The following is a 25,371-nucleotide window of genomic DNA, read 5'->3' on the forward strand; positions in this document are numbered from 1 at the left end:
GGAATTGAGGGTAAACGGATTAAATTTGCCGATGACACAAAGCTAGGAGGGATAGCTAATACTAGAGAAGAGAGAGAGAGGATTCAAAAGGATATAAATAAACTGGAGCAGTGGGCAGCAACTAACAGAATGGTTTTTAACAGGGAAAAATGAAAAGTACTACATCTGGGCAATAAATATGAAAAAGCATATACAGAATGGGAGGAATAGGGCTAAGCAACAGCACATGTGAAAAAGACTTGGGTATACTAATAGATCACAGACTGAATATGAGTCAACAGTGTGACGCAGCAGCCAAAAAGGCAAATGCAATTCTAGGATGTATTAACAGAAGCATACAGTCTAGATCACGTGAAGTCATTATTGCCCTCTACTCCTCTTTGGTCAGACCTCACCTGGAATACTGTGTCCAGTTTTGGGTGCCACATTTTAAAAAAGACATCAAGAAACTGGAGCAAGTTCAGAAAAGAGCGACCAGAATGGTGACCTGTCTGCAAATCCAGTCTTATGAGGAAAGGTTGCAGGATTTGGGAATGTTTAGCTTGCAAAAGAGAAGACTGAGAGGAGACTTAATAACTGTCTACAAATATCTCAAGGGCTGTCACATTGCAGAAGGATCATCTTTATTCCCATTTGCACAAGGAAAGACTAGAAGCAATGGGATGAAACTGAATGGGAGGAGACACAGATTAGATATTAGAAAAAACATTTTGACAGTTAGAGTGATCAATGAGTGGGACAGGCTGCCACAAGAGGTGGTGAGTTCTCCTTCAATAGAAGTCTTCAAACAGAGGCTGGACAGATATCTGTCTGGGATGAATTAGCGCAGGGTTCCCCAACTCCAGTCCTCAAGGCCCACCAACAGATCATGTTTTCAGGATTTCCTTTGTATTGCTCAGGTGATAATTGCTTCACCTGTGCAATACAAAGGAAATCCTGAAAACATGATCTGTTGGTGGGCTTTGAGGACTGGAGTTGGGGAACCCTGATTTAGCAAATCCTGCTTTGAGCAGGGGGGGTTGGACCAGATGGCCCAGGAGGTCCCTTCCAACTCTACGATTCTATGATTCTAACTGCTTTCTGATCTGCTCTGATTTATACGGCTGTCTGACTACACTCTAAGGATCATCAGAGTTGTAATCCAGGACAATCCCTTTAATATTGTACATTCTGGAAAGTCTTTTTGCCCCATGCTATTGTTCTCCCTAGTCCAGGGATCAAATGACTGGTAGATAGACATCTATTCATATATGGTCTCCTTCAAAGAGACTATCTAATGTGTTCTCGCTATCGATCTACAGCAAAAGGCAAGTCAGAATACTTAAATTTAAAATACATTTTTATTGAATTTATATTGAAAAAAATCCCCACGGAGAATGAGTATATCATAACAAATGCAGGGGGATATGGTCTATACTTAAACATGATAATTGTATACATGAAGGTGTTCTTTCATTCCTTGGGGGGGGGGGACTCTGTCTTGGGAAACATGAGGGGGGGGGGGGGACAGTAAGAAACATCCAAAAGGGAATAAATAACCATATTAGTGGCTTTGACCTGTAACATGGTTGCATATTCTATATTGTACTTTCTCAAAGCCATAGAACAATCCAAAATGAAAGTAAATTATGGAAAGCCTTGCAAGGGGCTTATAGTACACAACAGCGGTGTTCAATGACTCTTCACATTCCGTGACGTGTCCTGTTTAACCTGGGCTTGGCATGTCACTAAACCTCATTACACCTGCATATGCACAAATATAAAAGCAACATAAAACATAACATTTCTGTAGTGCAAGATTGTAGCTGCTCAATGAATGTTGAGGGTAAAAGAAAAACCGAGACACAAAATAAACATATCTATACTTGGCTGCAATTTTCTACTGGACCTTCATGAACCAGGTACTAAGCAGTCGTCTGGCGAAGTCTGTAAAACTCCTCTATATACGTAGCACATGGAGAGCGTTTATTAACAGAGAATATCCTGCTTACATACATAAATAGATTTATATTTATCTCAAATATTCTATACAACAATGTACAAGTGCATTCTATAAAAGTCACAGAATTAAAACAATTGTAGCAAATAGGTTTTCATTTGTAATTTAGGATTACAGTCTATTTTACTAAACCTAGTTGCCCATTTAAAGCTTTCGCGGTCTCCCCTCTCGGGGGGTTTATACACATTGGCTATATAAGGCCCGTACACTTGACAGGACCATGTTAGATACATATTTACATTTATAGATCTTTATAAAAAGGAGAGTTCTTATCTTCAGTCGGAAAAGAGTCTCTCGGGTTTGTCCGGTAGGTTGTGAACAGTTGTCTTTTGCAGCAGAGGTATATCGATGATGTACGCACATCGACCCATCCATCAGTTGTTGACAACGCTTGCTTCTTTCTGCCGTAGTCGCTCTTTCTGTAATACCAAGGGGAAAATAAACACATAGGACTCATTTAATCTCTGGCATTTATAATGAGAATGGAAAAAAAACTATTCCGATTTCAATAACTTTTGAACAGATGTCACTGTGACCGGACTCCGACAATACAAAGACTTGGTCAAGAGCAACTTTCTCTAATAAGTTACAGACTTGACGTGGTTCCTCGCACCTCAGTGAAAGTGGTTTCAAGCCACCGCCTAATCGCATCCTTGCCTTTCAGACTGGCTGCAGCACCAGACATAACACAGAGACATCTCTCGTTAAGGCTGTCTAATGACGTCTTTTGCTCTGTGCAAGTTGGATCAGATTCTCTCTGTGCGTGAAGGCACATTTCAGTCAATACTTTGATGGATTATACAAGGCTGAGAATTTCCACTGGTCTGGGGCAACTATTTGATTTGTTTCTTGCTATTTAAAAAGTAATAGGCATTTCAATTTTTATTTCATTTCATAAATCAATAGTACATTTAAAAATCAGAAACGTTGTAATATATTTTATTAAAGAAATCTGCTTCTTTCTCCTCCTAGACAGATCATTCCTTCTCAATTCATGGGTAAAATCAGAAAAATCTGTATTCAGTGAAGACAGACATTCACATTACTGAGCAAGGAGGTAGCAATTGGTGCTTTTAAAATTCAATGGAGAGGGGAGAGGAGGAGCTAGATGTAGACAGTTGGTGCTCAAAGTTCTATGAAAAGTTGCAGCAGAATGTCTATCGACTATCGCAGAAATGGGAATCTGGGTATCTCTGAAGACAGATTTTACATTTGAATTGAGAATTTTGAAAATGAAAGATCAGTCCAGGAGGGGAAAAAGAAAGCTTATTTCCTTGATACATATTACAAAGTTTCTTATTTTCACGCGAATTATTAAAATTAAAACAAGGGTTACTCTAACTTACTTTTTCACATAAACTGCATATTTTGATTTAGTCAAATACTGAGCCTTTTCCAAGGGGAATGACATAATTGAAAGTCGTGACATACCAGATTATTATGGGCAGTTTTGGCACAGGATGTTTTTAGTTATTTAGGCTTCAAACAGAAATCTCGAGTTGGTCATTGCAGGTTATAAATGTTGGGATGACGCTGTCAAGTGTCTGGAACTTGCTCTGCGTTGCAAATGACACAGTAGGAGTCTTAGTTAAGTTTTCCAATACCCAAGACAAAGTTTTAGTTTGCTGCCTAAGGGTATGTTGCCCACAATCTGGAATAGCAGCAATTTTGATGCAGCTCACCTGTGCTGGGTCCAAAACGCTGCGTTCTACCACACAAGCACAGTAGATGGGATGTATAGAAATCTCCTGTGTGCTTCTATTTGACGCTGCGTAAACTCACCCGTACAAGCCACACCATGTCAATTTCTGTTGAAATTTCGACATTAGGCTATGTGCACCCGGTGCGGATTCTGCTGCGGATCCGCAGCGTTTCAGGCTCTGCGGGTCCGCAACAGATTTAGCTGCATTGTACAGTACCATAGTTTTCAATGGCAAACTGAAAAACGCTGTGTATATGCTGCGGATTTTTCCGCGGGTTCAAATCCACAGCATGTCAATTCTTTGTGCGGAATCCGCAGCAGTTTCACACCATCTCCATTGTAGAGGTGTTAAACCGCAGGCTAATCCGCAGGTCTTTTGACCTGAGAATTTACCTGCGGATTTTTCCAAATCCGCGCGGAAAAATTCGCAGGACCAAAATCTACGTGTGCACATAGCCTTAGAGTGTATTGGATGCGGTAACTCTGCATGGTTCAATGAACACATGCGGATTTAACTGCATGGTTACATGCAGCAAAAATACGCTGCTATTTTCTAATCGTGGGCATGTAGCCCTAAGTGTCTTTTCACTGTGTGTTTTCCATTTATCAAAACAGTAAAGTTTGGTAAATGGATCCATAGACCCTTCACAAGAGAGACACCAATTTGGGCCTCATTTGGTGGTGGTCTTCAGCGTGTAAAATCTTCTTGGCTGTATTCCATAGCATAGAAGACTATGCTATTCCATGTAAAGGAATCTATTACAAAAACCGAGGTGGAACGTTTCTCCTTGTGGAGAGTGACATACCGACTCCGTCACTCCAAGGCAAGGAGGCTTATTCACCATGCAATGCTCCTCTGGGAAATTTAATATGCAAATTACCTCTTCAGAACGGAAGAGTACTTGAATACCGCCACCTATTGGAAAGCAGCTATGAAATGTTATAAAAGCCAAATCAGAATCTCAATTTGCAGACACGGTGTTTCAGGATGTTGCCCCTCGTCAGTGCAAAGTTCTCAACATCAAGCCCATAGCCCTGCACGCTTAATACACGTCTAACCAGTGGGCACATTTGCTAGAAAATATTGACCAAACTAGATACTTTTTATCAATTTTCAGTAACTATTTTGATTTATTTTGACTTTTTGCTATGTTGTAGAACGTTCTTGACTGTAAAAATTGCAAAAACTGCAACTTTGTAAGGAATTCTTCTGTAAAAGTTGAAATAACAGATTTATGAACGTAGACATAAGACTGGAGCTGTATGGTGATCATCACCGTGACACGGGTCACACAGCCAAAGATTTCTGTATTATCCATCATAGTTTATTTCTTATCTCCTCTTCCCACAATCGCATGCAAGATTTCTCCCGCACATCCCCCTCCTCTGGAAAGGTCTACCCTAACATATCAGACTCTCACCTACCGTGGAAACCTTCAAAAGGAACCTGAAGACCCACCTCTTCCGACAAGCCTACAACCTGCAGTAACCACAGATTCACCATACCGCTGCACGACCAGCTTTACCCTCGCCTACCGTATCCTCACCCATCCCTTGTAGATTGTGAGACTTTGTGGGAAGGGTCCTCTCACCTCCTGTACAAGTCGTGACTTGTAATGTTTAAGATTACTGTTAGGGATGAGCGAGTATACTCGTTAGAATTTGGTACTCGGTGAGTAATGCGGTACTCGCGGTACTCGAATCCTGGCGAGTATTTCACTACTCGCCTCGTAATATTCAGTACAGCCCAGCACAGTGCCTGCACAGTCCCACACAGCCCAGCATAGTCCCCGCACAGTACCTGCAAAGCCCGGCAAAGTCCCGCACAGCCCAGCACAGTCTTCACACTGGCCCGCCCAGGCCGGCACAGTCTTCGCCCAGGCCGGCACAGTCTTCGCCCAGGCCGGCACAGTCTTCGCCCAGGCCGGCACAGTCTTCGCCCAGGCCGGCACAGTCTTCGCCCAGGCCGGCACAGTCTTCGCCCAGGCCGGCACAGTCTTCGCCCAGGCCGGCACAGTCTTCGCCCAGGCCGGCACAGTCTTCGCCCAGGCCGGCAAAGTCTTCGCCCAGGCCGGCACAGTCTTCGCCCAGGCCGGCACAGTCTTCGCCCAGGCCGGCACAGTCTTCGCACAGGCCGGCACAGTCTTCGCACAGGCCGGCACAGTCTTCGCACAGGCCGGCACAGTCTTCGCACAGGCCGGCACAGTCTTCGCACAGGCCGGCACAGTCATCGCAGAGGCCGGCACAGTCTTCGCACAGGCCCCGCCCAGCACACACAGTCCATTTCTCGCATTTCCCATAGACTTACCTTGGACTCGCTACTCGTTACGAGTACCCGAGTATTAGGAGGTACTCATAATGAGTACAGCGAGACCAAATACTTCACTTTTCGCTCATCCCTAATTACTGTACTTGTTTATTATGTATACCCCTCCTCACATGTAAAGCGCCATGGAATAAATGGGATTATAATGACAAATAATAATAATAGTATAATACAAGTGAATGGGGTTGCATTGTTACAGCAACAATTCACAAAAACTGGGAACCAGCGGGTCATAATACGGCCCCATCTACTTGCATTATGTTGCAATATATCAGTGGGATACAGTTATCTTTGGCGGCATCACCTACGTAGGTAATGTTGCTGTGTCGCACCAGCCCAAACATTATGGGCTAAGAAGAGGATTTATTTTGTTAGTTCCAAACAATATCTTCACCGGATAAAAAAAAAATGAAATGTGGACATTTAATGAACTTCCAGACATCATAAAACATGGAAAAATGCTGACCAGATGATCTGATAATCAGCATTAAAAATTTAGGTAAATTCTCACTTAGCAGCTTTGTTTTTTAATGGCTAAAATTGAGCACTAATTTTTTTTTTTTTTGCAAAATTAAATTATAAATTTTTAGTGTACAACAGGTGCCATTGGTGAGAAGAGAACCCGATATGGATTCACTAAAGAGATTAAATTAGATCACAGTATAAGGTGAGCTTTTATCTATCCCTAGTGCCAGCAGCAGACCAACACGAGACTGTGTGTGGGTGAAGGAGTACAGTAATGGCAAGTTTATTTTATAAATCGATTGAGTCTGGGGGGGGGGGGGGACAAAAACAAAAAACAGTGAAAAGTGCTATGCTTTATCTCAGGTTTTCTTAGCATTTTATGTGCATTCTTAAAACAATATATAGTGATCTCCTGCTTTGTAAATTAGCACACTGGTAACATTTTTTAATTGTTACAAAGCAGATATATATATATATATATATATATATATATATATATATATACACACACATATGGTATATATGATTATATATTAGATAGATATAGATAGATATCTATAGATATAATGTTGCATTTTAGAAAAAGTCATTCTTACCAAACTGGCGGTTGGATTAATCTTTTTGGTTTCCACTTTCTTTTCTGCTGTCAATTTATTCACAGACTCTTGAGCCATACGAAGCCTTGATATGGGGTAAGAGAAAACATCAAAAGATGTTAGTTTCAAGCCCACAATAGAATTTCACAATTATTTTTCTGATTTACTATAGTACCGTAGATTTTTCTAGAACTGTAAGTGTAAAAAATATAGAAAGGAAATAGTTGGCGGTACAAGGTGGAAGATAATGGAGAACATATTGGCTTCTATGAAATATCTAATGACCACTGGGCCATACCTGCCAATAGATGGGCTGATTGATCAGAGTTGTAAACAGGTGATATCTATGTCAATACAAGAAATTTACAACCCTGATTAATGTAAAACTACTGTATATTCTGCTTACAGGCTGCAAAAAATGTGATATTCCTGGGCTCGGTTAAATATTAACATTTCTATTGCGTTTTTTAGTGCTTCAGAAAACAAAAAATAAACTTTTAAACCATGTCACATCCAGTACAGTGTCTATTACACATGTGTTATACACACATAGTCCTGCAAATTAAAATCAGAGCGTCAGGGTTAAATTACCAAAAAAGGAAACCCATCTGAAGAATTTTTATTCTATTTACAACGTGGGGAAAAAAAGAAAATAAGCCATTGTAACAAATGTTAGGAGTGTACATGAAATGAAAAAGGAAATAAGCAACCTCAATCAGTAGACAAGAAGTCGAAGTGTTATGTAAAATCATCTGGAAACGTCTGCATTAAGCATGTAGCCACTTAGAAAACATCCCCGGCTCCCCTGTTGAAGTTTTACATGTCCCCAAGGAGGCTACGGATTCAACTCCAAAGAATTGCTTGCATCTGGTTACTCTTTTCCCACCACACTGAGTTACACTGTTTAAATCTCTTAATTGATTTATTCAAGTCAATAAAATAAATGCCACGGTGCCCCATGCTGCTCAGTTCCCAAGTTTATGGTGGAACAAGACATTCAGACAACATTAAAGGAACGAGACATGGGGATAGGGGAGTGAACAGTGTGCAGAAATCAGCACACTTTTTATTAGCTCTATATAATGATATAAGTAATACATGGTACAGACGCTGGAGGGTGGCCACCTAGGTGTTAAACAGAGGTGGCTTATAGAAAAGTAAGACTTTGAAAAGTAGTCCTTAGGCTTTTTTTGCTCTATACTCAGCCAAATTATACGTAATGGTACTTGCATGATTATAGCCTTCATGAAAGCGGAGGCAGGATCATAGAATGTTAGATTTGGAAGGGACCACCAGGGTTATTGTATCCAACCCCCCTGCTCAATGCATGATTCCTTAAACCATCTCAGACAGATGTCTGTCCAGCCTCTGTTTGAAGACTTCCATTGAAGGAGAACTCCCCACCTCTCATGGCACCCCGTTTCCCTCACTGAACAAAAAGTTTTTCATCTATATCTTCTCCCTTTCAGTTTCATTCCATTGCTTCTCTCATGCCTCCATGTGCAAATGAAAATAAGGATGATCCCTCTATACTGTGACATCTCTTCAGATATTTGTAGACCACTAATAAAGTCACTTCTTAGCCTTCTTTTTTGCAAGCTAAACATTCCCAGATGCTTTAACCATTCCTCGTAGGACATACTCTACAGTGTGCTCACCATCCTGGTAGCTCATCTCTGAACTTGCTCCAGTTTTTCAATGTCTTTTTTTTTTTTTTTTTTTTTAAATGTGGTGCCCAGAACTGGACACAGTATTCCAGATGAGGTCTGACCAATGAGGGGTAGAGGGAGATAATTGCTTAATGTGATCTAGACCAGAGTTCCCCAACTCCAGTCCTCAAGGCCCACCAACAGATCATGTTTTCAGGATTTCCTTAGTATTGCTCAGGTGATAATTACATCACCTGTGCAATACAAAGGAAATCCTGAAAACATGATCTGTTGGTGAGCCTTGAGGACTGGAGTTGGGGAACCCTGATCTAGACTCTATGCTTCTCTTAATACATTCTAGAACGGTGTTTGCCTTTTTTGCTTCCTGCATCACAGTGTTCACTCATGTGTTGTCTATGATCTATTAGTGTACCCAAGTCTTTTTCACACATACTGTTACTTAGTTCTATACCTCCTATTAATTGTAATTGTGTTTTTTCTAGCCCAGATGTAAAATCTTGCATTTCTTCCTGTTAAATACCATTCTATTAATCGTCCGTTGTTCAAACTTACCTAGATCCTTCTGAACCCATTCCTTGTCTTTACTAGTGTTATATATCTCTCCTAGCTTTGCATAATCTGCAAATTTGATAAGTTTACTTTCAGTTACCTTATCTAGATCATTTATAAAATGTTGAACAGTGGGGGCAGGACAAAGCCTTGTGGTACTCCACTCCACTTGAAACACTCTTCCAATTGGATGTGCAACCATTACCAAATTTTGGGAGAGACAGAGCTTTGCCTCCAGGAGCACAGATTTTGCTAGAATAGTTTGTGGACTCCATATACAGAGGCACTAAGTGCTAAAAGAGCAGAATTCCCCCTCAAATGACCCAATTTTGTAAATTACACCCCTTTGGGAATTTATCTACAGGTGTAGTGGTGATTTCGTCTCCATGGGTGTTTTCCAGAAGCAAGCAACAGTGGATGTTGCCGAGTGAAAATTGCTAACTTCCGTTGTAGTGACCAGTACTTGTGCCCAGCTCATGCAGCTGTAAACTTGACGGGCTCTCATTGCTACAGAAATGCCAAACATGTGGACATCAAAGGTGGTTTAAACACACAGGCTCAGAAGGGAGAGGGGGGCATTTGAGTTTAGGAGCATAGAATTTGCCAAATTCCTTTGGGGGGCAAATTTCAGAGCCTTTTGCTTTTCCAGAGCCTTTGTACCACCAGTAACGTGGAAGCCGCTATATTTTCAATAACAGATGACGGACCTGAGTGGACACTTGCTTTTTTTTTGAGAATTGAGTTGACGCTCTTATTGGAAACATTTTACGTAGCATTTGGGATCACATTTATCCTGCACCCTATGCTTAGAACTTATATTGGGGTTTTCATCTAAATCTCCTAGTGACGTGATTCAGGTGAATTCCTCGCAGGATCCATTCACAATAATGAGGCAGCAGAGATACTCTGGGACTCTGTATAGCCTCTATTCAGCGGTATTTTTCTTTTCAGAGGTGCACAACCCGACTGGCTGATGGCACTTTTATGCGTGCCTAAATAGACGGACACCACCAAATTACAAGTCAGATGGCATCAACAGTGCTTCCATCTGCCTCATTATAGAAAATCTTCTGTCATGGGGTCCCGTCTGAATCACGTATTTCAGAGATTTTCATAGAAACCCCAGTGTAAACGCTCAGCGCAGCAGGGCACAGGTTAGATGTGAGCCAAATCTAACTGCAATTTTTGGGAGACCAAATAAATAAAGCAACAGCAGGTGAAGAATTGGTTTTATGTTTTACGCCATTCCTCGTGTGAAATTAGTGAATAGACTACTTTTTTCTTTGGGTTGCTGTGATTACAGCGATACCAGATTTATATACCGTAGTTTTTTATGTTTGCCATACGCTAAAAGATTTTTCATCGCCATATTTAGATAACTATAATTTCTTCCATATTTTGGCAGACCGTGTCATGTGAGGGCTGGTTTTTTGCAGGACGAGTTGATGTTTTTATTCGTACCATTTTTGGACAAATGACATTTTTTGATCGATTTCTATTCCAATTTTTGGGAAGCAGAATGAACAAAAACCAGCAATTCAGGAATTAAGTTTATTTTTATGGTGTTACACGTGTGGTAAAATTAATATGGCAGCTTTATTCGGGTAAGAATAATCACAGCGATACCACATTTACCGTATTTTTTTTAATGTTTTGTTGCTTTTACTCAAACTATTTTATAGAAAAAAAAAAATTTTTTTGCATTGGTTTATTCTGATATCCATAACTTTATTTTTCCGCTGATGGAGCTGTATGACAGCTTTTTTTTTTGCAGGACAGGATGACATTTTCAGCTATACAATTTTTATTTGCATTTGTTTTTTTGATCGCATTTTATTCCACTTTTAAAGCATTGTTTTTTGCCTTGTTTATTTTTTATTACAGTGTTCACTTAAGAGGTCAACTAGCGTGATATTTTTATATGGTCGTTCCAGAAACAGCGATACCAAATATGTGTACTTTTATCATAAAAATATTTATTTATGGGTACAATAAATAAATTATGTGATGTGATTTTTAAAAAAAAAAAAAATATATATATTTTTGCGACTTTTTTTTACTTAGCCCCACTATGGGACTTTCACTTTCAGCACTCTGATCGCAGTTATAAAGCATAGCAATGCTTGAGTATTGCTCTGCTTTGTAACTGTTAGGCTGGTTTCACATTGGCGTTTTTGCGCGCAGCGCACCGTGCGCATGCGCACTGCGCCCCTATGTTTAACATGGCGTGCGCAGTGTTTTGCGCATTAGCGTTTTCGTGCGCATGCGTTTTTTTGTCTGTTGCGCCAGGCGCGCCAGACGCAACATGTTGCATTTTTTGGTCCGCCCTGTCTTGGCAAAAAAACGCATGCGCACGCTTGCGCACGGAATGCGCAAAAAACCCCCATTGGCGCCTATGAGAGCGCATGCGTGTTTGCGCACGCTTGCGTTTTTTTGCGCATGCGTTTTTAAGGTCAACACGTCTGGAAAGTTGTCTAGACGCTAATTAAGCAGGTGATAAAAAGTTTGAGTGGGCGGTGGAATTCACCAGTACTCTGGAGAGTAGAGAGCGAGCCAGACACAATCAAATTTTCTCCACAAGAACCTGCTGATAATGTAAGTATAAGGCCTGTTTCACACTTCCGTTTTTTTGGTCCGCTAAAAAACGGATCCGCCGCTAAAAAAACGGATCCGCGATTTTTTCGCGGATCCGTTTTTTTTTTCCCATAGACTTACATTTGCGGCTACCGCGGATCCGTCAAAAAAATGGATCCGTTTGCGGGGAAAACGGCGGATCCATTTTTTTAGTGGACCATCCAAAAAACGGAAGTGTGAAACAGGCCTAAATACCTATATGTGTGCCTGAATGTTGAATTAAAAAAGTTCAAAACTTTTCTATGTACTAATTTCTCTTTTTATTTTTTCCAGCATGTCTTCTTCATCTGAAGAGTTCGTACCCGAGACTGGGCACGAGGCCGAAGAAGTGAGTACCATGCTTCCCTATGGATAGTTAAAAAAAAAAATGTACACATGTGGCTAATTTTTTTTTATTATTTTTCAGAGCTCATCCTCCACCACGCCACCACGCCAGGAGGAACGGCAGGAGCAGCAGCAAGGCCAAGTGCGGGCGGGAAGACGGGATGTAAGTACAGAATGTTTAAATTTTTGGGATAGCTTAATTTCTATATGCAATTTTTTTTGGGAAACCGTATTGTTTTTTTTTTATATTTTTTTTTATTATTGAAAGGTTTTTTTTTCATTTTTATGAGTATTTTTGGGTTTTTGTTATGCTTGTGGTTTTAGTGTGGTTTTTTTATTATATTTACAGCAACGTTTTTTTTTTTTTGGTTTTTGAAAAGGGATTGAAAATGTTTTTTCGGTTTTTTTAATGTATTTTATGTGTTTTTTGGTGTTTTTTTTTTTAAATAGCATGGCTTGGTATTTTTTTTTTTTTTTAATATTTTCTGCAATGTGTACTTTGCTGGGTTTTTTTTTGGTATTTGAAAGGCATTAAAATAACCGAAAAAAACTTTTTCAATGCCTTTCAAAAAGCAAAAAAAAAAAATCCAGCAAAGTACACATTGCAGAAAATATTAAAAAAAAAACAAAAAAAACCAAGCCATGCTATTAAAAAAAACACACCAAAAAAAACATTGAAAATGTTTTTTCGGTTATTTTAATGTATTTTGTGTGGGGGTTTTTTTGGTGTGTTTTTTTAATAGCATGGCTTGTTTTTTTTTTTTATATTTTCTGCAACGTACTTTGCTGGATTTTTTGGGTATATGTAATTTATTTGTATTTTATTTTCATTCATGCATTTATTTTTATATTTCAATGTATCAAAATTTTTTTTCTTTATTTTCTAGGCTCCACTGCGGGAGGAGGAGCTCGCCCTGGACAATGACGAGCTCATTCGTCTAGTCCAGGAGCGAGTTCCGTTGTGGGACACCTGTCACCAGCTGCACTCGGACAGCGTGGTGATCCGGCGGCTCTGGAACCAGGTGGCCGAATCGCTGATGGATGGCTGGGACAACGCGACTGCCAGGGTCCGCAAGGAGTTTCGTAAGTATTTCACTGCAGTGTGATGCAGCAGTGATCTTGGCCGTGATCACACAACTTGGTGTGATGCTATTAACCCCATGGAGTTTCTAGCATCACACACAGTTAGGTGATCACAGCCTCCAGCGCATTGTCTTTAATTTTTTTTTTTTGTGTTTTATCGTTTCCCTACAGTGAACAAAGTCAGAACCCGTTGGCGCTCGATGAAGGACCGCTTCAACAGGGATATCCGCCAGGAGAGAGAGGTTCGCAGTGGTGCTGCGTCAAGGACCGGCACGAAATACCGGTATCATCGTGCCATGGCCTTTTTAAGACCGGTCCTTGCCTCCCGAACGTAAGTATATTCTAGTTGTATTGTGTTTTATTCTGTGCTTTTCAATTCCACAGGACTTGTCGATTTTTATGCTATGGTACTAATTTCTTTCTTATATTTTCACAGCACCTGGAGCAGCACCCTGCAACCTGGCTCCGAAGCGGTCCTTCATCCAGCTGCCACGGACCCCTCCCAGCCATCCATCAGCGACGAAGCACCTTGCAGGTCTGGACCACAGTCATCTGGAGACCAGGAAGCTGGTCGCTCAGGTGTTCCCCTGTCCCAGGTCTCTGCCACTGGTTTTGCGGGCACTTCCCGCCAGCAGCGGCAGAGGGCCTCGGACAGGCCTGCCATGCCCGAGTTCGTTCAGTTGAGCTCGGTCTTTCAGAGTAGCCTCAAGGCACTCTCTGATAGATTTGATAGCGGGTTCCTCCTTTTGGACCAACACTTCAAGTCTATCGAGGGTCGCCTTGAGCGCCTGGAAGCCGACCTCGCCAGACCAGACCAGCATTTTTACACACAGATAGCTCGGGACTCGGCGGAACACCTTACCCCTGAACTCCAGTTAACTGTCATGCAGGCCTGCAACAATGCTTATATGCAGGCTATGCAGCAGACTCGGTATATGCAGCAGTCAGCGGTGGCATTTCCACCAGTGCCACCGTTGACTCGTTATACTGCAATACCGACATCTGCTGCATATCACTGCACGGCCACCACTGTTCCAAGCTTCGCCGGACCACTGCATACCACCCCAAGTCCGAGTGCAGCTGGACTGTCACCCGCCATCTCCATGCCAAGCGCTGCTCCTGCCTGGCCCACCACTGCTGCCACCACCACCACAGGATGGCCCGTCACCACCCCTGTCTTCAGCGCCACCAGCACGAGGACCACCCCTGCCTGGACTGCCACCGCCACGGAGCATCAGCAGACGGGGGACCCGCACTCGATATTTGCGGCACCGACCATAACCTCCACCACCACCAGCATGCAGCACGATCCTGGCAGGCGGTCCCCAACCACCATGCGGTCCCCCAGCTCCAGGCGGTCACACAGGTCACGGGGGTCCAGTATGTCCTCCGGCACAAGACGGGAAGGCAGCCGCCGAAATCGGAGGGAAAACAGCAGGAGGTCTCTCACCCTCCTTCCTCCCTCACCTCCCACTTCCCAAATTTCCTTACCTCGCCTCCCTTCTCCCACTTCTTTAATTCCTCCCTCCCCTCTAACCACAACCTCCACCAGCCATTCCTCATCCCTCCACACCCCCCAATTTCCACCATCCTAAATAAAAAAAGTTGTTAATTTTTTTTCATAAAAATGTTTGGTTATTTTGTGTTTCATCACCTGCACACACTGCGCCTTACACTTTGTGTTTGTGACACCACATAGCTCCAGTACTGACACGTTTCTTGTGTCATTCTTGGAGCTATGTGATGTGATAAACACAAATATATGACTTGTATTTTCATGCACCAGTCTCTTCTGTCTGTTGGTATTGGTCAGAATAATGGTGGAGGGTACAAGGCATATATATTCTCAACTTGCAGGTATCATAAAGACTGATTTGAGGATGGTATTTTATTATTTTATTTTATTTATGAAGTCAGGATGCTTTTTTTTTGGGGGGGCATCATCACTTCATGACACCAGGCCAGGGAATGGTAGAAGTTGTAAACCTTTCTCATCTCTCCAGTCTGCATGCAAGAGTGGAGATAGTACAACCAAAATATTTAACATGACATGGTCAGTTATCAACCAGAGTGAAGGATGCTAACATTTATTAACAAACATATTTATACCATTTGGTCCTGCCATGCTACACGACCCACATCGGTTACGAAGAAATCCGCAAATTTGTCCCTCATTTGGGCAACTTCCACTGAAGACCGAAGAGGGTGCTGATTATAATCAGGCAAAGGGTTGGCAGCAGGTTCGTCCATATCAAAGTTCGGTGGCTCCTTTGCCATTACAAAGTTGTGCAGAACCACGCATGCATTCACAACCTCGTCCACAGTTTCCATTTTCAGGTTGATGGCGGTGCTAAGAATTCTCCATCTGCCCACTAAAATGCCAAAGGCGCACTCTACAGTCCAGCGTGCCCTTGTCAGCCTGTAATTGAAAATTTTCTTGGTGTGGTCCAAGGCACGGCTGGAGTACGGCTTTAGCAGGTTCTGGCACATCTGAAATGCCTCATCCCCAACTAAAACAAATGGCAGTGGTGGAGCATCAGTTTGGGGAAGAGGCTGTGCCTGTGGAAAATTAAAATGGTTGCTGTACAACCTCCGGCCCATATTGGAGTTCTTGAAAGTGTGCGAGTCGTTGCTCCTTCCGAAAGCCCCAATGTCCACCGCCACAAACCGGCAGTCAGCATCCGCTATCGCCATAAGGACTGTGGAAAAGTACTTCTTATAATTGAAGAACTCGGAGCCACTTCTTGCTGGTTTCGTGATTCGGATGTGCTTCCCATCCACGGCTCCTAGGCAGTTTGGAAAATTGCAGAGTTCCCAAAATTTTTCAGCTATTTGAAGCCACTTTTCGGTGGTGGGTAAGGGCAGATACTCCAGACAGAGAACTTCACACAGAGCCCTGCAGGTGTCGGCAACTATCCCGGATAAAGTGGAGATTCCCAGCCGGTACTGGAAATGCAGGGATGACAGACTCTCTCCAGTTGCCAGGAACCTGTCAATAAAAAAAAAAAAAAAAAAAAAAAAAAAATTATATTTCTGTCTAGGGTATAAATAAAAACCCTGGAAATCAAAAGTACATGGGATATCTGTTTTGCATGATTTTTAAATAAAATATAGCAGAAAAACATTTTGCAAAGAATTTTGATTAGTAAATGAGAAAATCCAATGAGAAAAAAAAATTAGGGAAAAAAAAAGGTTCACTAAAAATGAAGCAACAAAATATTACCCCAAAAAAAAAAAAAACATTTTTTAAAAATCCAAATTAATTTAGGCACAACATTACACTCCATAAGGTGACGAGCAGTTTCAGTAAAAATGATGCAAAAAATTATTAACCAAAAACCAAAAATGTTAAAAAAAATAATTTATAAAAAACCCAAACAATTTAGGCACAACATTACATACCATAAGGTGCCGAACAGTTTCTCTAAAAATGATGCAAAAAAATATTACCCAAAAAAATTTTTTTATAAAAAAAAAAAAAATAAATAAATTTAGGCAAAAAATTACATACCGTAAGGTGACCAGGAGCCTTTCTTCCAGAGGAATGGCACGCCGAAGCTGAGTGTCCCGTCTCCGGATGATACCTTCGACCATACCCAGCAAGTCCATGAAGCTCTCCTGGGACATCCGGATATAGTCTCCAAATTTCTGCGGGTTGACCTGGAGCTCGGTGTACAGCGTGTGATACGCTCCACGGCTTTCCCGGACTTCTATTATCGGATGCCTCCAAAAGCGACGCCGCTGCCGTCTCTGGTGTCTCTCCCTCTCCCGCTGGCAAGCAAAGGCATACGCCTGAGACATCGCGATGTCAAGATCAAGCTTGAAACGGAAATTATCCATACGCATATCCATCATATCCACTGGCAAAGCAGCAAAATGTGAGGAATTCTGCTGTACAAGGTCTATATAAAGACACTCCCACTGTTGTCCCATTTGTCCCATTGGTGAACTCTCTCTTGTTTGTTAAAAACAGTTTTTGAAATATCACACCTAAAAACGCATGCGCGTGAAAAACGCATGCGCAAGCCAAAAACGCATGAAAAACGCAAGCAACGCTGCGGTTTTTTAACGCATCAGCGTTCGCTTGCCGTAAAAAAAACGCAGCGTTGCTTGCCTTTTTCATGCGTTTTTCATGCGCACGATGCGCTGCGCAAAAAAGCACCAATGTGAAACTAGCCTTAGTGCTGCATTGGCACAAGTTAAATTGATCATGTGCAGTGCAAAACCTAACTGCTAGAGCCTGGTGACCCAGATGTCGACATCGGGTGACCCGGATGTCGACATCGGGTCACCATGACAACAATCATTGCCCCGCGATGACTAGGGGATGCCGATAGGAGGGGAAAGGGAGCACTCTCCCTCTGCCTGCCTTCTAAATGCTGTGATCCATATCGATCGCATCATTTAGGGGGTGAGTCTGCTGGGAACAGTGTGGGCACCGTTCCTGGCAGTGAGTGTTAGGTGTCAGATGTGAAATCAGCTGATCACCTGGCAGCGGTCGAGTGCGCAAAATCGCCTGGACATATTAAAACGTCCAAGTTCGGTAAGCCTGGATGCATGGATATGTCAAGGGTTGTGAAGAGGTTAGCACACCTATTTTATCTGCCTAATTTTACAACTGTACACCCCACATACTGTACATGCTTTTGGCCAGCTATCACATTTTGCTTTGTGTATCTATACCTAATTACTTCGCATTTTTGTTTACTTTTTTTTTGGTATGGGCTGAATAATTGTGGTTGATAACATTGTCAAAAGGTTAAAAACATGGGAGCCACTAGCAGCAGAGAAGCAACACCACCACCGGGGCCAGTCTTCTGGGCAGTAGTACTACCAAACAGATCACAGTTAACCTCCTTTGCCTCCGGCAACTATTAATGAGGAGGAATCAGAGGGGTTTATGGAATTTATGGCACATCAATCATCTCGGTCACAGCAAGATAATGTTGCTGCTGACAGAGACACCATCAGTTTTAGTCAGTATCCGGTGAAAAGTGGTCTGTCTGTACAAATTAGTTTTATTATCCAATTGCCATTTGCAAGATAGTATTAGCAATTTTATTTTTTAAAACTTTTTTATTAAAAAATATGAAGTCTGTCAGTGCGCTGTCAATGTGGCCTTATGATAATTTCTGGCTTTTAGGGCAGGTGAGGATGGCTGTATTATACGTCAGAGCGTGATTCGGAAAAACATCGGATCACATCCGGAACAATGTTATTCTACTGTATCTGACTGGGTAAAAGTTTGATTTTTTTTTTCTCTGACAGCATGTGAGAAATATATTGCTGCACGAACACGTTTGATCAGATATCCGGATCGCACTCAGCCATACAAGTCAATGAGTGCGTGCAAACATCCGGACCAATGTTATTCTACTGTATCTGACTGGGTAAAAGTTTGATTTTTTTTTTCTCTGACAGCATGTGAGAAATATATTGCTGCACGAACACGTTTGATCAGATATCCGGATCGCACTCAGCCATACAAGTCAATGAGTGCGTGCAAACATTGCACTGCGCTCAGGTGACACCTGAATGCAGTTTGATTTCCACAAACAGACAAAATGGAGAGATGGAGAAATTTTGTTTTCCATCTTATTCTCATCCAAGAGTGTCAAAGGTTTGGCCAGGGTGTCATTTGCATAAACTGGGTAGATTCTCTTGCATGAGAGAATCTACGGCCATCTGCATGAGCCCTTAAACTGAAAATCAGACAAATTTCCTAAAGGAGATTTAAGGATGCTACAAAATTATTAAAATTCTAATTAACTGTAATATGGGTATTGATTTGACAGTTGTGATAGATTTATACAAGATCATCAGGAAGGAAATAAATAGATACTTCTACCTTCAGTTCCTTATAGATTCATACGAGTATGGATTCTCAGGTGTTAAGGCTGCACGGTTTGTTTTTCTTCACCCGAGTGGCATGCTGCGTTACCCTATATACTACTCATAAATGTTGGATTGGTTGCAGGTTATAGCACAAATCATTATGGTTTTTACTACGATGCTTCCACACAGCAGTTTAGCGGGAAAGCTGTTACTTCTTATGTTCATGAACCCAATTCTGCTCAGATCACAGATCGACAAATCCCCAAATGCCCACACGTTGTTCAGCTTCTGACCTACTACTACTGAAAACAAACATCCGACTCTTGTTCTGTCCTTTCAGAAAGGTAGACGTTTGTAGCATTTGACTGCTGGGGGCCAACATCAGCTTCATTTTAAGTCAGATACCAGAGAAAATGAAAAACTGATAAGCGGAAAAAAGCCAAAGAGAAGGCGGGGGAATCTGTTCCAAATTAGCAAAGGTCTCCTTTCATTTTACTGGCAAGTAATTGGAAGTGGTAAAGAAAAGTGTAACTTATCGGATCTGGCGTGTTTATCTTTTCGTGAGGACAGGCGGCCGCTGGTGGGTTCCCTCTGGAGCCCTAGGGGGGAAATCACCTTCCCTTGATGTCCATTTGATCCGAAAAGAAAACAAAGGCGCCTGTGGAACGAGTGAGTGTAATTTGGGCGGCCCAGATGCTGAGTAATACAAGGAAGGGCCTTGATTGGAAACGTACCTTTCTGTGGAGAGGACTTTGCTCTCTCGTTTCCACACAGCCTTGAAGTCACAGCAGAATTCGTACCACACAACAAAGAAGGAATTGGGGCTGATTTCCTTCTCACCGGGCTTTGGCTTGGCTCCAAAAAATCCAACAGTTTCTTCAAAGCTGCAAACGGGAAGAAGAGCTATCAGCAAACAACTCTTGATGAAAAAATATATTCCTTTAACTTCCCTGCCCCCCAATCCAGAATACTATAAAGTTGGCTGAACTAATACAATCCCACAACCTTATCCCTAAAATCTCAATTATGTACAAACTTTAAAGCCAAGTGATCTTTATAGTCACATTCATATTTGAACCAATGTCATAGTAACTTTGATATAAGTCTACTGTGCAACTTTTAATGCTTTTAACATTTTACTCAGGATTGAAATAAAGTGCGTAAAGGTCATCCAAATCCACCACAAGTAGATTTGTAAATAGGCTTTCGCCCCCCACCCCAGGCTAAAGATATCATATAGTCCATAAATCAATTTAATGTAACAACTGCACTTTTTGTTCATGATCAAGCTGGTGTACAGTAGATATATAAAAAAAAGAAGAGGGCAAACACCGAAACACAGATAAAATGATAAAAATATCATATTAAAGTGGCGTTGACCATGAAACCAGCTATTTTCTGGTGAACAATCCTAACGCTGATGTAGCTTTACACGTTTTAGTTCATATTGGCCATTAGATGTTCAGCCTGCACATACATGGACGTGCGTGTAGGCAAATGCCTAACGCACGTCCATGTATGTCCAGGCTGAACAACTAATGGCCAATATGAACTAAAACGTGTAAAGCTACATCAGCGTTAGGATTGTTCACCAGAAAATAGCTGGTTTAATGGTTGCTCAACCAATAAACCGACTTCCATACAATGTGTATGTTCACGGACAGGCTGACTAACTTCGCATGCGGTCATGCTTATTGTTGGCCGATCAGATGGTAAAAATTTATGATTTTTGATAATCTGGGAAATTCTTCCTCTACTGTGGGAATTACATTTTTCCCCAGATACAACATTAGTAACAGCTCATGAATGAATGACTGAAAATTCTTGTACAAGTAGTAGTATAAAGTGTACCGGCTGTGTGCTTTGCTTAGGTTATTTTCTTCAGCTTTATGTTCATCTTTGGCTGGAAAAAAAAGCAAAAACAGTAGGTTATAAAATTAGTGTTTGAGTGTTTAACCACCACAATGGGAAAATTTAGGAATAGAAGCTTTCTTTTCAAAATCCATGTACTAAAATGAAGGAAAATAGGTGTATGAAGGTACCCTAAATAGACTTGTATCTGAAAGGTCAGTTCCTGAAAATTTCAGAACAGCTAAGAACAGTATAGCAAAAAGGAAAAATAAAGACACTTGCCTCCACTATGCTCCATTAGTAATATTTTATTGAGTTAATTTAAGTTACTTATGTAGTGCAATTTCTATGAACTAATTAGTAATACTGATACACTCTGACCGCATCTATTTTATTGGTTAAACTTTTACATAGTCATTTACATTCAATGCTATTTAAATGGGTTTTGCAGACCTTACAATTTCTATTTAAAAGGGCACAGAGCAATACTTGACCCCAGAGGTCCTGTGCTCACCTGATGCTTGCTGATTTTTGGTGTAAACCCAAAATGGCCACTTAGCTAATCACTGGTGAGACTGGTCACTAGTGTGGCCAATGATTGATTGGCTTTGTGGGCGTTTCCAGGGATGACGGGACCAGGAAGCGCAGACCAATGCAGTGTTGCATTACTTGTGTGGTCGTGATGCCCCTCAGACAATGTCTGAGCAACGCTTTGGACATCTGATTGACACGTGCATTGGAGCACCTTATCGTTTGATGGTAGCACTCCTGCTTATATTTAAAGACAAGTATACATTTTTCTATGTACTCCTGAAGAAGCCATCTAGGGGAAGCGCATCGAGCTGAAGCATTCTATTTTGGATTTTAGCATATTATCCTATTTTGTGCGGAGACATTTCCCTGTGTGGCAGTGAAAACAGGAAAACAAAATCCAGCATCCACAGCACAGGTTTGAATAATTAAAACAAGACTTTTATTGCGACATTAAAACAAAAAATAAACAATGAACAATGAAAAAGGGATAGTTTGCACGCTTTTTCTTTTTTTCATTGTTTATTTATTGTTTTAATGTTGTAAAAAAAGTAATATTTCAATTATTCAAACCTATGCTGCGGATGCTGGATTATTTCCTCTTTTCACTGCCATTATTGCCCAGAATTTAGGGTGCCAATCTCTGTGGTTACGTAGAACTCATCAGAGCAGAAGTTAATAGTGTTGATATATTTTTTAAACTAATACCCTCCCGGTTGATACGGCCCCATTCATACATAATTGGTATTTTCCACTACTACTTATCCAATTTTTAACAATTTGAGAATTTTGACCTTTGGACCTAATATTTTCTCTTTATTAATAATAGTTTAATTGATTTAATAAAAGTAACGTTAAGTAGTGTAATTTTTGTGAACAAATATGTAAAAGTTTGCTTTCATCATATATTAAGGGGAGTCCACATGTTGTGGTCTAATTGGCATTTTCCCATGTATGACACTTTCTACGCCTGAGAGACCAAGTATAACACTCTAGGTTTAGCTTGGCTTAACAGGGGCCCTGTGGTGTGAACTAGAGTATCCTGAAAACCTTGCCCAGTTTTAGCATAGTGATGATAGACAGGCTTCTCATGCATTATTTTTGTTTTTCTTTTCGTGTACTCACGTCCTGCGCACAACTGGTCATAACACAACGTTCTTCAGAGCTCCTTGGCACAAGCATCTTGCCATGAGCTATTAAATCTTTGGTCAGCACCAACTAAGCCCAGATGGATAACATCACATTTTTCTTAAGCAATACCGACTTGACATTGCTTGGAAAGCTAGTAACAGTGTAGTTGCCAGTATCAACCAAATTAATCGATTGCTTTAACTTTTCTTACAGCCAAGTCAAAGTTTGAAGGAGCATGAACATGTAGCGGACCCCAAGTCTCTTAATGTACAATAGGTATGCATTGTGTGGGACACCATGGTTCAAAAGGTGATGAGAGGTTTTAGAATTGGGTCAAATCCTAGTTAGAAGTTAATAAAAAAAAACATGTTGGAAGTAAAAAATGTATATAAAAACACAATGTGGCCATGTCAGACAATGGCAGCTGCTTTTAAATAATTAGAAATTGATATTAAATTGCTGTCAGTGTCCATAAACTGGCAACCAATTCATGTTCAATTTCTAACACATAATCCATTATAAAGCTGCAATTATAAAGTTGCCAACAACAAAACATAACACATTGTGATACTCCATAATTTCCCTGCTTTCTAGTTCTAGATTATAACAATTAATTTAAAATCCTTTTAAAGAAGTGGTTTACTTTAAACAATCCTGTTTCAATGGTTGACCAGAGGGAGCTCATGGGAGCAAATGTTAACTTGACCAGTTGCTCCACTGTGCGGGAACTCAGTTATGGAAATCCAGCGTTGATATCTTACACAAGTGACCCACAAATGCTTTGAGGAAGAAAATTTCACTTGCAGCCTTCTTGCTGTCCATCCCTCTGCCTGCTTCAAGTGAGTAACTGATAGGTCACTTGTTTCAGAGGGCTGTATCTCCTGACCAATATCTCCCGAAAGCGCCTCTAGTGCAATGGGCAGAACACGGGCAAATTGATTTACTGGGTCTAGCAACGCAACGAGAACCTACTGCACATGCAGTGCCCCTGGCTTTAATGGTGCTTTCTAGAGAACTCAGTAAAGGAAGGCAGGTCGCTAAAAACAAAAGTGACTTGTATGTTTGATACAGGAGGCAGGTGGGGTGTAGGGAGAAGAGCAGCAGAGCTGCAAGTGCAGTGACCCAACCCTAAGCACTTGTGGTTCATTTGGATAAGACTTCAACACTTGATAACTGAGAAATGCCAAAACTGATTTATATAACCAAGGTACGGCTGTAAACAGTCTTGAAGAATCTGTAGGAACATGTTATTAGTTTGAGATATAAAATATTCTTCACAGATTCCCTTTAAAGAGTTTCCACTGAAATCAGTCCATGCAATGCTGACATGTTGTATGTGCCTCCAAATCAAGAACTTGTCTTTTGAACCACGCTTCTCTTCTGTTGAGTGATGTAATGACACAAATAAGTTAGAGATGGTAGACAAAGTTTGTGATGGCATGATATAGCCCCATGGTGCCTGGTGAGTTCTACATCAAACTATCAATCCAGAAAAATGTCTATTCTCTGGCAAGAATGACAAAAACTTCACACAACACGCGTTTCTTTGACAGACTTCGGTTGTTGAACAAGACCTGGAACTACATGAGCAGGTTCTTAAGTATCTTGCACTTCCAACAAAACTATTACAAGGTGCCTGAGCATGATCTGCATGTTTCACAATTGGAAAGATCAGGGTCTTCTCCACTTGCATGCCATCTGTCGAAGAAGATTTCCTTCACACAGCACACTTCAAATGCTATTTATGTGAAAGTTGCAACACTGCCAGTACATGTTGGAACAATATGATCCTAATAAAGTAAAATAACCTCAGAAGAGGAACGGGATGAATTATAAGTTTGTAGGGGCTCAGGGAGGCAGTAGACCAGCAATCACTAGAGTGGGCAGACTATGCAGGAGATTTTGGAAGGGAAAAGAGCACTTAGGTCTTGAATCATACGAGAGAAAGGAAAGAAGAAGCTGTTCATAATATTCAAGGATGTAAGGGAACACAAGAGTGTAAGATCACAACTTCAAAGACCATTGTGACCTTGAGTGTGGACAAGCACCTCAAGCAGGAGGTTTTTATATTATAATCTCATTCATAGTTGAGTCTGGCGTTACATTGACTTTCTTAGACTACAGTTTGGAACCAAAATATTTGTATTTCTAAAAGTCTAAAAAAAAAAAAATATTAAAGTCTAAAAAAATTGTATTTGGTAAATATGTAGTCTGATCATTTGATGATGCAGCATCCTCAAAATCCAGATCCAAAGACGATGGATTAAAAAAAAAAAATCAAAGTATAATGAACGTCTTTTCATTTAAGCCTCAAAAAACCTATTGGAATCTATGATGCTGCCTAAGGGTCTATGAAAATCAAGAAAAGTATATCGATCATCATCATCTGCAATCTGTGTTCTGTCCATGAAGAACATCGCTCACAGCACACAGACTGCCATTGGTCTTGATAGAGCAATTCCTGCTTACACAGGTTGAGCCATTGCAAACAACAATGATCCTTCGGGTAAACCAAAAGATCATTTCACCCTACGAATGAGCATATAGTTTTGTTTATTGGGTGAACGGCAGCCTGTTCAGACTAAACAATTATTATGAAATGATTATTCCTTAATGAAAAATTGATTTTCCATTAGTTTTCATGATTTGTCACTATGTTTACTGTCTCTAGCAGT

The 25,371-nt window shown here is 41.0% G+C and overlaps 1 protein-coding gene across 2 annotated transcripts in view; it reads right to left on the minus strand.

Moving 5' to 3' along the window:
- Positions 1-1,321: 1,321 nt before the first annotated feature.
- LOC141055532 (formin-1-like) overlaps positions 1,322-25,371 on the minus strand; it is a 412,359-nt gene continuing 388,309 nt past the window's right edge. For both annotated transcript variants that reach the window (XM_073552151.1, XM_073552150.1), the window contains 4 exons: positions 21,035-21,086; positions 19,918-20,067; positions 7,089-7,173; positions 1,322-2,418 (listed from right to left, as the gene is read on the minus strand). In XM_073552151.1, the coding sequence (XP_073408252.1) occupies positions 2,374-2,418; positions 7,089-7,173; positions 19,918-20,067; positions 21,035-21,086 (332 nt within the window). In that variant the 3' untranslated portion in view covers positions 1,322-2,373. The remainder of the gene's footprint in view (positions 2,419-7,088; positions 7,174-19,917; positions 20,068-21,034; positions 21,087-25,371) is intronic.

The sequence above is a fragment of the Dendrobates tinctorius genome, unplaced genomic scaffold, assembly GCF_039654945.1.
Source record: "Dendrobates tinctorius isolate UK_male_01 unplaced genomic scaffold, ASM3965494v1 ptg000186l, whole genome shotgun sequence".
Lineage (NCBI taxonomy): Eukaryota > Metazoa > Chordata > Amphibia > Anura > Dendrobatidae > Dendrobates > Dendrobates tinctorius.